Source organism: Trichosurus vulpecula, chromosome 7 (genome assembly GCF_011100635.1).
Source record: "Trichosurus vulpecula isolate mTriVul1 chromosome 7, mTriVul1.pri, whole genome shotgun sequence".
In the NCBI taxonomy this organism is placed as follows: Eukaryota; Metazoa; Chordata; class Mammalia; order Diprotodontia; family Phalangeridae; genus Trichosurus; species Trichosurus vulpecula.
Window position 1 is genome coordinate 50,812,347 of NC_050579.1, and position 14,403 is coordinate 50,826,749.

Sequence of the window (14,403 nt, forward strand, 5' to 3'; positions counted from 1 at the left end):
ACACTTTCTTCTGACAAAATGACTAGCTCATAATTTTAGAACATATTTTGTGAAAGATAGAGGATTTTTGTCTTTCCTTTACATTCTGAGACTCAGGAGGGGAGTATCAAATCTCCTAGAAATCTGGCAAACCACAGAACAGATGAATTTTTATTCCACAGATTTCATGTCAATTGCTCCAGGGGCTCATGGGACATTGAGGTCTATTTAAAGTTGTAGTTGGATTGAGTTTTTTCTTGGGTGGATGGATTTATATATACAGCAAACTGAATTTTGTTTTATAGTGTTGACCTGAGTCAAAATGGAACCTTACCAGCTCAAGAAAAAAAAAAGTTAGCGCTTAGTTAATAAAAGTACGGGATTGTTATGGTCTCCAGAGAAGAAAAAAAGTTGGCACTTTCATGACAGTTGTAACCATAAACTGCCTTAGAAAGCCTGAGCATGGCCCTCTATGGTAACAAAGGGAATATTTAATCATTGTAAATTATACCCATTAATTCCCTCTTTAGGCTCTTTGCCCCCTATCTATATGCAGGCACCATGGCTCTGAGAAAGACTTCTCTCTAGGTTTAATGTGAGATATCTACTTGTTGTCTTAAAAGGTGGATGATAACATGGCACCCAATGGGGCCAAAGTCACAAACTTGTTCTTCGTCTGGACCAGTTAACTTTGCTTTGTTTCATGACCATATCTCACATACCTTGCACCTCTCAGCTCTCTTATAAATGCACAGTCTTTGAGAGAAGAGAATAGAGTTTCCACACTACAGGCTGGTGAGCTTGGTGATCTGGTGAGCTGGCGAGTTTCCAAAATCCTGGAAGGAAGTATCAAATGCATCACAATGAACAATCTCATGTAGGAAACAGAAAATAACAAATGGCAGGAATAGGAAGTATACCTGTGCTTTCATTGACAAAGGGAACTCCTATAGAGGAAGAAATTCCCTCTATCAATGCAGGGAGGCACCTTTACTTCAATTAATGGTCTTAAAGAGCTGACCAGGGTCACAGGTGGGACTTGTACCCTCATCTTCCTGGCTTCAAGGCCAGCTTTCTATCCACTGCACTAGATAGGTGACACAACTCTGCCTGGAGGCAGGATGACCTGAGTTCAAATATGACCACTGACACTTAGTCATACTAGCTGTGTAACCTTGGGCAAGTCACTTAACATCTTTTTGCCTCAGTTTCCTCAAGTTTTGGGGGGATAACAATAGCATTTCCCTCTCAGGGTTGTTGTGAGAATTAAATGAGATATTTATAAAAGCACTTAGCACAGTGCCTGGCTCATAAAGGCTTTTAACAAATGCTTGTTTCCTTCCTTCCTCCCTCCCTCCCTCCCTATACTGAGCTATCTCCCTGACAAAAAGCTAACATGGATTTAACAACAGTAGGTCATGCCAGAGTAATTTCCTTTCTTGACGAGGTAGAATGGACACTAAATCAGGGGATCGGTGGAGATATAGTTCACCTAGATTTTGGCAAAGGATTTGATAAAGTCTTCCATGCTATCCTTGCAGACAAAATGGAGACAGGCAGTTAATACAATTAGGTGACTGAGGGACATTTTAAATGACCAAATGGGTTGATGTCGACATGGGAAGAGGAGTGAAGTGCCCTCAGGGATCTGTGCTTGGCCCTGTGCTGGTTAAGATTTCAATCAATAATTTGGATAAAGAGCTATATGGCACATTTGTCAAATGTGCATTTGACCCAAATTTGGAAGGGCTAGGTAACATGCTGTATGACAGAGTCAGGATTCCAAAAGATCTTGACAGGATAGAACATTGGGCCACATCTGATAAGATAAAATGTAATGAGAATAAAAGTAAAGTCTTACAATTAAATTCAAAATATGAACTTTCTAAGTACACGATGAAAGACATGCAACTAGACAACAGTTTGTCTATCGCTTATCTATGAGGGGAGATTTTCTTTTTAAAAAAACATTTTTATTTAAAGTTTTGAGTTCCAAATTCTATCCCTCGCTTCGCTCCTCTCTCCCTGAGATGGAAAGCAGTCAGATATAGGTTATACACATGCAATTATGTAAAATGCTTCAATATTAGTCATTTTGTACAAGAAGATTCAAATACAAGAAAAACTGAAAGTGAAACTAGCATTTTAAGTCTGTATTCCAATAATATCAGTTCTATCTCTGGAGGTGGATAGTATGCTTCATCATTAGTCCTTTGGGATTATCTTAGATCATTGTATTGCTGCGAATAGCTAAGTCATTCATAGTTCTCTATCCAACAATATTGCTGTTACCCTGTACAACATTGTCCTGGTTCTGTTTATTTCACTATGCATCAGTTCATATCTTTCCAAGTTTTTCCAAAATCATCCTACTTGTCATTTCTTATAGTACAATAACACTCCATTACAATCATATACCACAGCTTGCGTAGCCATTCCACAATTGATGGGCATCCCCTCAATTTCCAATTCTTAGCCACCACCAAAAGAACTGTTATCAATATTTTTGTACAAATAGGTCCTTTTTATAAGGGGAGATTTTCAAAACAGTAAACTATTATATGAAATCAGAAATCCTAAATGATGCAGTAATTCAATATGGGGGCTTTATTATTTCCAAAGAACTTAGTAATATGAGGAGTAGATTAATTTAAGACTACTAAATCAAGCTGATAGAAATTCAGAGATGTCACATTCACTACTGATTTCTACTCACCCATAGAAAATACTTGTGTTGTACATGCAAGTAGTCACAGATGTTGGTAGCCACTAAGCATACCTTGGCCCTCAGCCACACTGCAAGGGAGCCATTTCCGAGGTGTATGTGGCTATGTGGCCACAGGTATACACGACATTCAATCTCTTTCCACTCTCCTTCCTGCCTTGTGAATGCGTGTGTATGTGCATACGTGTGTGTGTGTGTGTGTGTGTGTGTGTGTGCGCATATGTGGGTTTACTACTTGAGCTGGTGCCTCAGAAACTGCTCCAGGGAGACTAGGTTTTGTCTTTCATATTCCAGGAGAGCTGAATAGCTTTCAGGGGATAAACTTGTCTGTGTGTATCTCTGTAGGGCAGTAGGATTTAGCTGATCAATTTACCAAGGATCTGTGGCCACTGACAAGAATAGACTCAGGCTAATCCAGTTTATTCGTATCTAAGAATGCTTTGTGAGGCCCTTCATGTTGCTACCAGTAAAAGAAACAACATGGTACCCTTGCACAAGCACATCAAGCGCATTCATATAGAAATAAAACATTATGTGTTTTGTGAACTATCTTTTTTTAGTATAGAGACATTAATGTAATTATGGGCTATAGAAAGGCACCATGTTGACCAGCACCATCACAGAGCTGACCCCACCTGCAACTTGGATATTGATATCTTTGATTTACAGTGCCTCCTTTAAATGAAGAGATCAAAGGAGAAAAGGATGAGAATGATCTTCATGAAAAGGTGAGAAACTGTTTAAGCTGAAAAAAATACACTATGGGAAGTATTTAAGGATTCATTTAAAGTGAATCTACTTAAAATTGAGATTAGCATTGCATAGTAAATCTGTAGGCAGAGCTGGGGGTGGGGGTAGGGGTGGCAGGGCAAGATTTGATTCACCCTTTATCTTGGTAAATGAAACTAAAAATTATGAAAATAAGTTTATTTGATTTTATTTTTAACAAAATTTAATTTAAAATGACTAATTCTTACAGTAAACAAAGAATGAATCATGTCAAATTGGAAGGGAAGGTTGCTTAATTTTTCCTACAAAATTGTGTGATAGCATGATAAGCCACCCTTCACTTTATGTTTGAAATTGGCAGCTAAGTGGTACAGTGGGTAGAGAACTGGATCTGGAGTTAGGAAGACCTGAGTTCAAATTCCGTCTCAGAAACTTGCTGATTGTCCCTTAAGGGCAAAGTCCCTTAACCTCTGTCTGCCTCAGTTTCCTCATCTGTCAAATGGAGAGAATAGTAGCGCCTACCTCCCAGGATTATCGTGAGGATCAAATGAGATGATATTTGCATAGTCCTTTGCAAAACTTTAAAGTGCAATATTATTATTATTTTGAAATTATTTTGACAACAGAGTCCTTGTTGCAAAAGAGAGAGAACTTTATCAATTTTCTCAAAACCCTGTCTTAATTCTATTACATTCAAATCTTTCTCTTGTGGAGGATCTACTGACAGTCAGTTGGAAACCAACTGACAAAGATGGTGATGGGAAGAGCAGAGCTTGACCTAGAGTAAAAAGGGCAGAAATGTTTAGTGGGGACTAATTTTAGAAGTAGTCATTTCATTAGTGGATATATTTGATGGTGACTTTTGCTTCCCTACACTACTTTGTGATCGTGTGCCTAGCCTAGGGCTGCCTAGATTCAAGATCCCTCTTTGCCCCATATGAGCAAATCACTGAACTTCTCAATATTCCAGACAACTTTATAATTTCCAGAACAGTTGCTGGTCTACAGTGGTAAAGGGATTTTCTTCACTAGGAGCTCCTTATACCACTGAAATCCTCACAGGTCTAGACCAAATTAAAGTGTAGCCTCACAAGTATGGAGACTCAGGTAATCCATACTCTATGAACAAACTGCTCCTAAATGTAAATGGTATATAATATTATTGCATCAAGAGAAATAAAGGATATAAGAAACTGAGAGAAGCTGTGGACTAATGACCAATGCAGAATAAAGTAAGCAGAACCAGAAAAAAGCATGCATAATGACAATGGTGTAAACAAAAATAAAAGCCTTAAAATGGAGTCAAACTGTCATTTCAGGAGTAATAATTGATCTTGAAAAAGAAATGTGGAAAATATACCATCTCCCCTTTAGTTTGGAGAGATGGCACACACATACATTTTGTTGATTGGTTTTAACTGTTTTTCTTTGTCATTTAATGTTTTTTTTCTTTCTTCAAGAAGAAATGTGGAAGTGTGCCACTCTCCTTTCTGTGGCAAAATGACATAGTTGCTTTGTTAGTTGATTTTATTTAATTTTTATTTCACTGGGTGGTTGCTGGGTAGAGTATGGTATATCTAGAAATCGTTTTATGTAGACAACAAAAGGCATCAACAAAATGTTAATTTTAAAAATGCCCCCCAAAAGGTGAGAAATCACTCTATCATTTGAAAAGGAGGCATGTGAAATGAACTAAGAAACCCATAGCCCATAGTGTAAAACACATTCAAGGAGGGAAAAGCCTAAATAGGAGAACCCTGATACCAAAGAACCAAGTTTTGTCTTTCAAACTAGAGAAGAAAATGGCAAGTATCTTTGCCAAGAAAATCCCAAATAGGGTCATGAAGTGTCAGACGCAACTGAAATGACTGAACAACAACAAAATTCCTACGCATTGCCCCTCTGGATAGTTCAGAAACATTCATCACAGTTTCTGTCATAATTTAAAGGGTTAATTTTGCTAGTAGAAGGCCCATGTCCCCCTCTAGACAGTGTGGCTTGGCATCTTCACAAACACCTGTCTGCCATACAGCCATGTTGAACTAAAGCTGGCTCGAAGCAAGTTCAGAAAACCTGCCTGTAATTGCTTACAGGACTCTGAAGAGTATAACCTAACAATAAAAATATTTAGATTATGTTGCCCATAAAAAAAGTCAAAGGCTCAGTCTCTCTGGAAATATTCCTCCTAAAATGTTGCCATATGGATTTATACATATGCAGATCTACACAATTAGGCTGAGTGCACATGATATTTTAGCGGGTCGGTCAATCCCCAGACTATTCCATTGAGTCTAAAGCAATTTAATGCTGAAATTCTGGTTTTGTTCCGGTAATTTTTTAAGAAACCAAAGAAGATCATCATAGAAGCAGATTTGGAAGACATAAAAAAGACTCAGCAACGCTCTTTGACAGAATGGAGTTTTATTGAACATTTTAAACCACAAGTCCTCCTGCAGGTATTTATAAGCTGTGATTCTCCAAGAGACAGTCAGATGGGTCTGGTGGGAAGAAGATTCAGAGGATGAATAGTGTGATACGGAATGGTTCATTTCTAGGTCACCAGTACAAATCCAGTTCAGATCAACCGTGCCCAAAGCATCCATTGGCAAAACTACATTTATATCTAGTTCTGCTGTAAACCGCATTTCCGTCCTGATTACACATTTACAAGGAAATCTGTTATTTATTTTTTTTTTTACTGTTCTGAAATATGCGAAACATATTTTCTAAAGAGAATTTGTTGTTTTGAGACCTAGGGGTAGTTTTTTGTAGAGGACAGGTGAGCTACTATCAGCAATTTTTGTACCTGGGTGGTACAAAATGTGTTCAGGACTAATGGCCCTCCTTTCAAGTGGAGAAAGCCAAATGGGATTCTCCCATACAAGCAGAGACTCTTGGGCATTGAAAGACCATGTCTGAGGAGGGAAAGCAAGCAGGATGGGCCCCGGATGGGTTGGAGCTCATCTAAGATGTGACCACTGAGGGAAGGAAACACTCATTTGGTAGCTTCTTACTTTAACTAATTGTTCTTGACTTAACTTTAATTATTATTTAACTTTATTCTTGACAACAATTTTTTTGATTTTCCTATTTTTAATTAATTTATTTATTTTTAGTTTACAACATTCAGTTCCACAAGATTTTGAGTTTTAAATTTTTCCCCCTCTTTCCTCTCCTTCCTCCCCAAGATGGTGTGCAATCTGATAAAGGCTCTACATATACATTCACATTAAACATATTTTCACATTAGTCATGTTGCAAAGAAGAACTATAACCAATGGAATGAACCACAAAAAAGAAGAAACAAGACAAAACAAAAAAGAGAGAGAAAATAGTATGCTTCGATCTGCATTTAGACTCTGGAGTTCTTTCTTTGGATGTGGATAGCATTTTCTATCATGAGCCTTTTGGAGTTGTCTTAGAACATTGCATTGCTGAGAAGAACCAAGTCTATCAAAGTTAGTCAGGGCACAATATGGCTGTAACTGTGTACAATTCTTTCCTGGTTCTGCTCCCCTCACTCAGCATCAGTTCATAAAAGTCCAGGTTTTTCTGAAGTCTGCCTGTTCATCCTTTCTTATAACACAATAGAAATCTACTACTTTCATATACCACAACTTGTTCAGCCATTCCCCAATTGATGGGCGTCCCCCTCAATTTCCAATTCTTGGTCACCACAAAAAGATCTGCTGTAAATATTTTTTTACATGTGGGTCCTTTTCCCATTTATATGATCACTTTGAGATACAACCCTAGAAGTGGTATTGCTGTGTCAAAAGATATGCACATTTTTATAGTCCTTTGGGCATAGTTCCAAATTGCTCTCCAAAATGGTTGGATCAGACTTAACTAGTTTTTAACTAATTATTCTTGACTTAAACTATAATTTAACTTTAATTATTTTGACTTATCTAATTATTCTCAATAAGCTGGTGCTACCACGTCAGTTGTTGCTGCTTCGGGACTAAAGGTGCCTTCTCTCTAAATTTTGGCACTTTGAGGGAAAGTCCCAGTTGTTCTGACGTTGTAGTTATGATTATCATGGAAAGAAAATGGGACCAAGAATTAGAATTAAGAATCTGGGCTGCTAGTCTTTGTTTTTAAAATCCTGGAGACATTACTAAGTAGCTGTCTGTATTACCTTAGAAAAGTCACTTTCCTTCCGGGTGCTTTGGTTTTCTCATTAGTAAAATGAAGTGGCTGGACATGATCTCTAATGTCTACTCTTAAGTCATGTGATTCTTTTTAAGAAGAGAGGAAGTAGACATGATTGCTGCACGCATTTTCAGGGGATAAAGATACTGTGGGTTCTGATCCTATTTGATCTACATATGCTACATCAACTAGTCCAGTTTAACCCCAAATCTCACCATGCTTTAAAAAACATGCTTTCTGATATAATTTACTGTTACCCTTCATGCAAATCCAAAAGATTAACAGTGCCAAATAATATGAAGCAAAGGATATTTCCATGTGGCTTTTAGATTTATTTCAGCAATTACAAATAAATATCAGTGGGATGGATATGCTGAAGATTCACAATACCCCAAATTCTGTGTTGATTTAAGATACGAAAGTTCCATTCATCACAGAAGTAAAATTGTCAGCAAATCAAACTATGGGCTCATCCGCTTTTAGCATAATGGGAACTACACTGGAAGTCCAGGGAGTTGAATAGCCCATCACAATAACAGCAACAACTATTTATTAAGTTTATTGTTGATATTTTTATGTTTACATAGCACTGTGCTGGGGACATTACAAAGTTTATCCAAGAGGCAGTCCTTGCCTTAATGGAGCTTAAAGCTCAGTAAAACTATATACTGCTTTTAACCTTCCTTTCTTCCTTCTGGCTGGGTGATCTATAGCATACTCTTACTTTTATATCGTTCTATCTTTTATATTGTATTCTCCATCATGCTCGAGTGGGGAATCGGGTTTACGTATGTATTTCTATACAGGTTTGTAGTATTAATCTACAGCAATAGATTACCCTTTCTAGATGATCCTTTCCTTTAAAACAAGGTATGCCCTTCTGTTGCCCTATCCGAGTGTGGTGTCCCATCCTATCATGTCTCAGCAGCACCTACAAGCTCACATTTACCTCACTAGACGGTGTTATCAAATTCACCCAACCAGTACTTTTGTTATTTGTTTATGGACATCTAAGGACATATGTACAACTTCTACTTTCTTTCCCATATATTTTCTCCTGCAAATTATTGTGTTCCTCCCCTGCTATTCTTTCTATATAATATTTGTTGCATCCTGTGGAATCTGTTTATCTGGAAATTTTTCTCTTCCCCCCTCTATTTTAACTCTAAAGCCCTCTTTTATCAGATCTGCAAATCCCCTGGGAAATACTTTCTTCCTAGTTATCATCAGATGCACTCTTAATATTAAGTTCAGAAAGCCAATTCCTGCTCTCTGACACCATCTTCTTAGCCAGCTGTTCACTTCCAATATCCTCCTTTTTCTTCTAAAGTCCCCACCTTCAATTGGAAGTAGTGATGAAAACACCACCTGTGCCTCCAAGTAATTCAGTTTCCTGTCCAGCACTTTGTAATCTCTAGAGATTGTTTCCAGATTTTTTTCTGGCTATATCAGTCATCCCCACATAAATCACCGGGAATAGGTAGTGGTCATCAGTTTTGACAAGTTTTAGGAGGATTTCCATCACACATCCTGGATAGGTGCCAGGGAGGGAGACAGCTCAACAACCCAACTGGCCAAATTAAGTGGACGTCCATCTACTTTCACACTCTGCACTAAAGAATCATTGACCACCACAATGAGGTTCTTACTTTGCAGTGCCCAGATTGGATTTCTACCTGGCTGAGAACACCTGTGAATCCTGCTGATCATTCCCGGATCGAGAGAGGCGGCTTCTCTCTCAGAAGTTCCAGCCCCATACTCTCTAGTGTAAACCAACTCAGAGTACAGATTAAAGAGAACAGTTCTTCCCTTTCCTCTCTTTGTCTCATTCTTCTACTCTCCACCTACATGGCTGGGGACTGATTTAGATGCTATTCAGCCTCCTCATGGTTTCATCCATCTTGATTTTGCTCTTGGATCATATTTCCATTCTATCAAGGAGCTTTTCATCTTTTCTGTGATTAGTAAGGAGACTGGTTTACATGTACATATAAACATTATACACAATATATAATAGCTTTGGTTAAGTGACCTGCCCAAAGTTATCTATATGCATATGTATATTGTATATTTGTGCCATATTTACTTATATAATATACATTATATAGATATACACCTGTTAATATGTATATTGGTATAATTACACATATTATATGTATATACACGTGGATATACAAACATATGTGCATTGCATATGTTTATATGTATTATGTATATATATGTTGGGCCAGACTAATAACATCATTACTTTAGGGAACACCTCAGAAATAACTCCCTTTACTAATCGGCACCTGCTCTGCAGCTCATCGTCTTAGAGAGGTATGACAACAAAAATAATAATACCAGTGATGATAGCTAACTTTTATATAGCACTTAAAAGTTTGCTAAGTGCTTTGCAAATATAATCTCATTTTATCCTCAGAACAACCCTGGGAGCTAGGTGCTATCATTATCTCCACTTTGCAGCTGAGGAAACAGAGATTAAGTGACTTGCCCAAGGTCACAGAACTGATAAATGACTAAGGCAAGATTTGAACTGCCATCCGCATGATTCCAGGTCCAACCCCCATCCGCAACACGGCCTAGCTAGCTGTTATAATATAAAGGAACGAGTATTGACTCTGGACTCAGAAGCTCTAGGAAAAAGTTCTACCTCTGACGCTTACCTGTGTGACCTTAGGCAAGTCACTTAGTGTCCCTGGTTCCTCGGATTCCTTGTTTGTAAAATAAGAGGTTGGACTGGATGACATGTGAGAAATCATGCTAAGTCATCTGAGGCAATGAGAGCTTAAGTCCCTGTCCAAGGTCACACAGCCTTTATATGTCAGATGTGGGAGCTGGACCTTGGTCTTCCTGATTCCAAGGGCAGCTCTCTAAGGACCCTGCCCCGCCGCCTCTCTGACACTTAACATTCACATTGCATGTTTGTTATCTCCAGGACAAAACACAAACAACACCTGTCTTCAAGGTCACTGGAATGGCACCCCCCTTTTCACAGGAGGAACAAAGGATCATAGGATTTAGAACTGGAAGGGACAAAAGAGATCTAGTCAGAGAATTGCAGAATCAGAGGTAAAACAAAACAAAACAAAACAACTTCAGAATGTATCTAATCCAACCTGTCCAGAAACAGGAAACCCTCTACCATGTCCTCTTCCATCATCTTCTTAATGCCTCCATTGCAGGGCTCCCAGGGCAGCCCATCCTCCTGAAGGGTAGCTTCCATTGTTCAGGACCTTTTACTGACATCCAACAGAACTCCACCTTTCTTCAGCTTCCAAAAATCTTGTTCTATCCTCAAAGGCCAAGAATACATCTACTACCTTTTGTACACTACAAATGAGTCTATCATCTCTGCTAAACCTTCTCCTAGTTGCCTAAAGGCAGCTAAGTGGTACAATGGATAGGATGCCAGGCCTGAAGTCAGGATGAGTTCAAATCAAGCCTCAGACACTTAGTGGTTGTGTGATGACCCTGGCCAAGTCACTTAACCTCAGTGTCCTCATTTGTAATATGAGGATGATAATAGCACCTATTTCCAAGGAGTGTTGTAAGCATCAAGTGACAATATTTTTAAAGCACTTAGCACAATGTCTGACACACAGTAGGTACCTAATAAATGCTTGTTCTCTTCCTTCTCTTCTTCAGGCAAAAAATCCTATTTGTTGTTGTTGTGGGTTTTTTCCCAACTAATTCTGCTAATCTCCTTATTATCACCCTAGTAACTTTACCTGGATCTGGTCTAGCTGGTCAATGACTTTCCTAAAACATCGTGCTCAGGACAGTGTTCTGTCCTAATTAGGACTAATACATCCATCACTCTGAACACAATGCTACTCATAATGTAGCCTAAAATCTCATTTGCCTCTTAGGCTTGTGTCATATTATTGGTTCGTATCAAGCCTCAAGGTGGCCAGAAATCCCCCCAAATATTTTTCACATGAACTGCTTTATGTAATACTTGAGCAGTTAATTTCTTTTTTTAATTATTGAAACTAAAATACACAATAAGAAAAGAAAAAGAAATATATTATAAATTTAAATATTAAAACTTAAATACATATTAAGAATGCAAGAAAGGATTCAAAATATATAGCAATAAATTTCCATTTCAAGAAATCCTATATGATAAGTATTACATGCTGTGTTGAGAGCTGTCTGTCTTTTCTTTGCTTCCGTGTTAGTTTTCTTCTGTTCTCTGCTGTGCACTTTTTACATTGTTCTTTTTTCTCCCCTTTCCCTTCTCCCCCAGGAAGCTACAATTAAGTGCAGATATATTTATATTATATATATTTATATGAGTTATATAGATACACATATACTTATATACACATACATACATAGACATGCACTTTGCCTAATAAATTCTACCTCTTATCTTTGAGCAATTGATTTCTGAATCCAAATGCAGAATTTTGAATTTATATTCCAGCATTCCAGTCTGTCTGTGCTATCTGTTTGGATTCTGACTCTACCATCCAATGTCTTAGCTACTCCTTGTGTTTTGTATCATATTCAGATTTGATAACCATGCCAATTACGCCTCCATCCAAGTCACTGATAAAAATTCTGAACAGCAAAGCACCAAGGACAGATCCTGGGGTGCTTCACAGATCTCCCTCCAAATGGCACCTGTCCACTAATGACTCTTCTCTGGATCTTCTGTCATCCCGCTATTTTGAAATCTGCCCCTAAGTATATAAGCCAACTAGTCCTTACCTCTCATTTCACACAGGAGAAGTCTGAGGACCAAAGAGATTCAATGATTTGCCTGAGTCACATAAGGAAGTTAGCAGCAGAGCAAGGTCCTGTGACTTAAAATTCAGTGTTCTTTCAGACTGTCAGACTGTCTTCTCTTACCAGGATAAAAAGCTTCTTTTTTAGCCCTGAAAAGATAACTCTATCACTCATCCCCAAGGCAATCTACCTCTCTGTTGCCTGTTCACCAGGCAGTCCTGGATTCCTGTGTTCCCACCCCACCTACCCATCCTTCCATCACCTCAGACTTAGGAGCAAATGCTCCCTAATTGACTTTGATTATCCTCTCCCTGACCCCCTTGCTCTTCCCTAACTTACCCAGGTTCAGGGGATCAATAAGCATATGAGCCCAGCTAGTGACTATTCTCTATTCTCTGCTCTCTGCCACGATATCTCCTTGGAGACTTCCTCCTTCCTGTGCCTGTTCCACTAACTTCTATGAATAGCTGCCTGTTCTGATGCCCCTTTTCTGCCCTTAGCCAAAGATAGTCAACTTGTCTATTTCCATTGCTCCTACTCTGAAATATTCCCTACATAAGGATTTTAAAATATACTACTCATTTATTTTTATTTGCAGGTTCTTCAAGAGGCATCCCAGGAGTTTAGATGCATTGATTCCTATTATCATACCCAAGACAACTCTTTGCTTTTAGTTTTTCACAATCCTATGAACATACAACGACTAAGTTCTGAAAAATGGGAAATTGCTCTCCATTCTAATGTTGGATTCAGGTAATTGTTTGCTTGTTTGTTTTGTCAGTTCCTTAACCTGAAATAAGCATTTGAACTCCAAGGAAACACTTCTCCAGGACTAGCACAGTGCCTAGAATGAAGTAAGCAATTAGTGTTTGTTCACTACCTGACTAACTCCCCATTCTTGTACCTAATGTTAAATTAAATTTGCTTGCTTACACCCAAACAGATTGAAGACTTGGGGAATGTTGTGATGAAGCTAGAAAGCAAATTATATATTTTGGTATTTATTTTTTTAATTTTTTATTTATTTTAAACAAATACAAAATGGGGGGGGAGAACATTTCCATGTACATAGCCGAACATAGAGAATTCAATACAAAACCATACATTTCCATTTTAGACTGTTTACTTTTTTTTGAAAAACCATATAATAAATACTACACATTGTTTTCAAAGCTACCAGATTTTCCATGCTTCTAAGTTTTTTTTTCTCTACTGTGCACTTTCTATTCTTTTTCTCTCTCTCCCTTTCCTACCCTAGAGAAGGTTACAATTAAATGGGAATATATATGTATAAAATATGTATTTGCATATACATATATATAAACATATACATATACACACACTTCTACGTATATGTAAGATACATAATTCTCTTTGTCAGTTCTTTTTCTGGAGGTGGACAGCATCTGCCTTCATAGATTCTAATCTTTCCATGTTTTTCTAACACCAACCAGCTCATCATTTCTTGTAGCATATTTTCATGTTTCTATAGCTTCAAATAGAATTCAAGAAAATAAAACTGAAGTGAAAGGCAAAAACATCAGTCTAGTACTAGCCTGATTTTAACCTCTAGGATTCAATGACCTTTTGCTCCCCAGTTCCACTGTGTTTACTCTACCATATAATAAAGGGCATCACTTAGAGCTTTAGTTAGTTCTTGAAAATTGGGAGGTATTTTTATCATTTTCGTATTTGACCTGTCCTCAAGGGATGAAGCACTGGCAATGGAGTCAAAGGATTTGGTTTCAAATACTACTTCTGATGCTAAGTATCCTAAAGATTTGTGTGACCTTGGACAAAGTGGACAAAGTCACTCCAGCCTCCGGGCTTCCTTCCCATTCTTGATCTGTGATCCTGTGACTTTCCATATTCCTATAACTTATTCCTATTAAGATTAAAATATTTTGGAGAAATATTAAATGAAAAAATCACATTTGCCACCTCAACAATGTCAAGTTATTAAATGTTCTTCTTTTTGACATTTAAAGCCTTTCACACCTAGGAGGTGATACCTAAGAGGTGATACCTAGGAGGTCAAACTTGCCTCCGGGCATTAGGATCTCTAGTTCAATTTGCTT

At 37.9% G+C, this 14,403-nt stretch overlaps 1 protein-coding gene across 1 annotated transcript in view; it reads left to right on the forward strand.

The window, feature by feature from the left end:
- The window catches only part of SPAG17 (sperm associated antigen 17), a 263,389-nt gene that overhangs the window by 130,992 nt on the left and 117,994 nt on the right, over nt 1–14,403 (forward strand). The window contains exons 16-18 of the mRNA XM_036767111.1: nt 3,374–3,432; nt 5,776–5,889; nt 12,924–13,078. Of these exons, the coding sequence (XP_036623006.1) occupies nt 3,374–3,432; nt 5,776–5,889; nt 12,924–13,078 (328 nt within the window). The remainder of the gene's footprint in view (nt 1–3,373; nt 3,433–5,775; nt 5,890–12,923; nt 13,079–14,403) is intronic.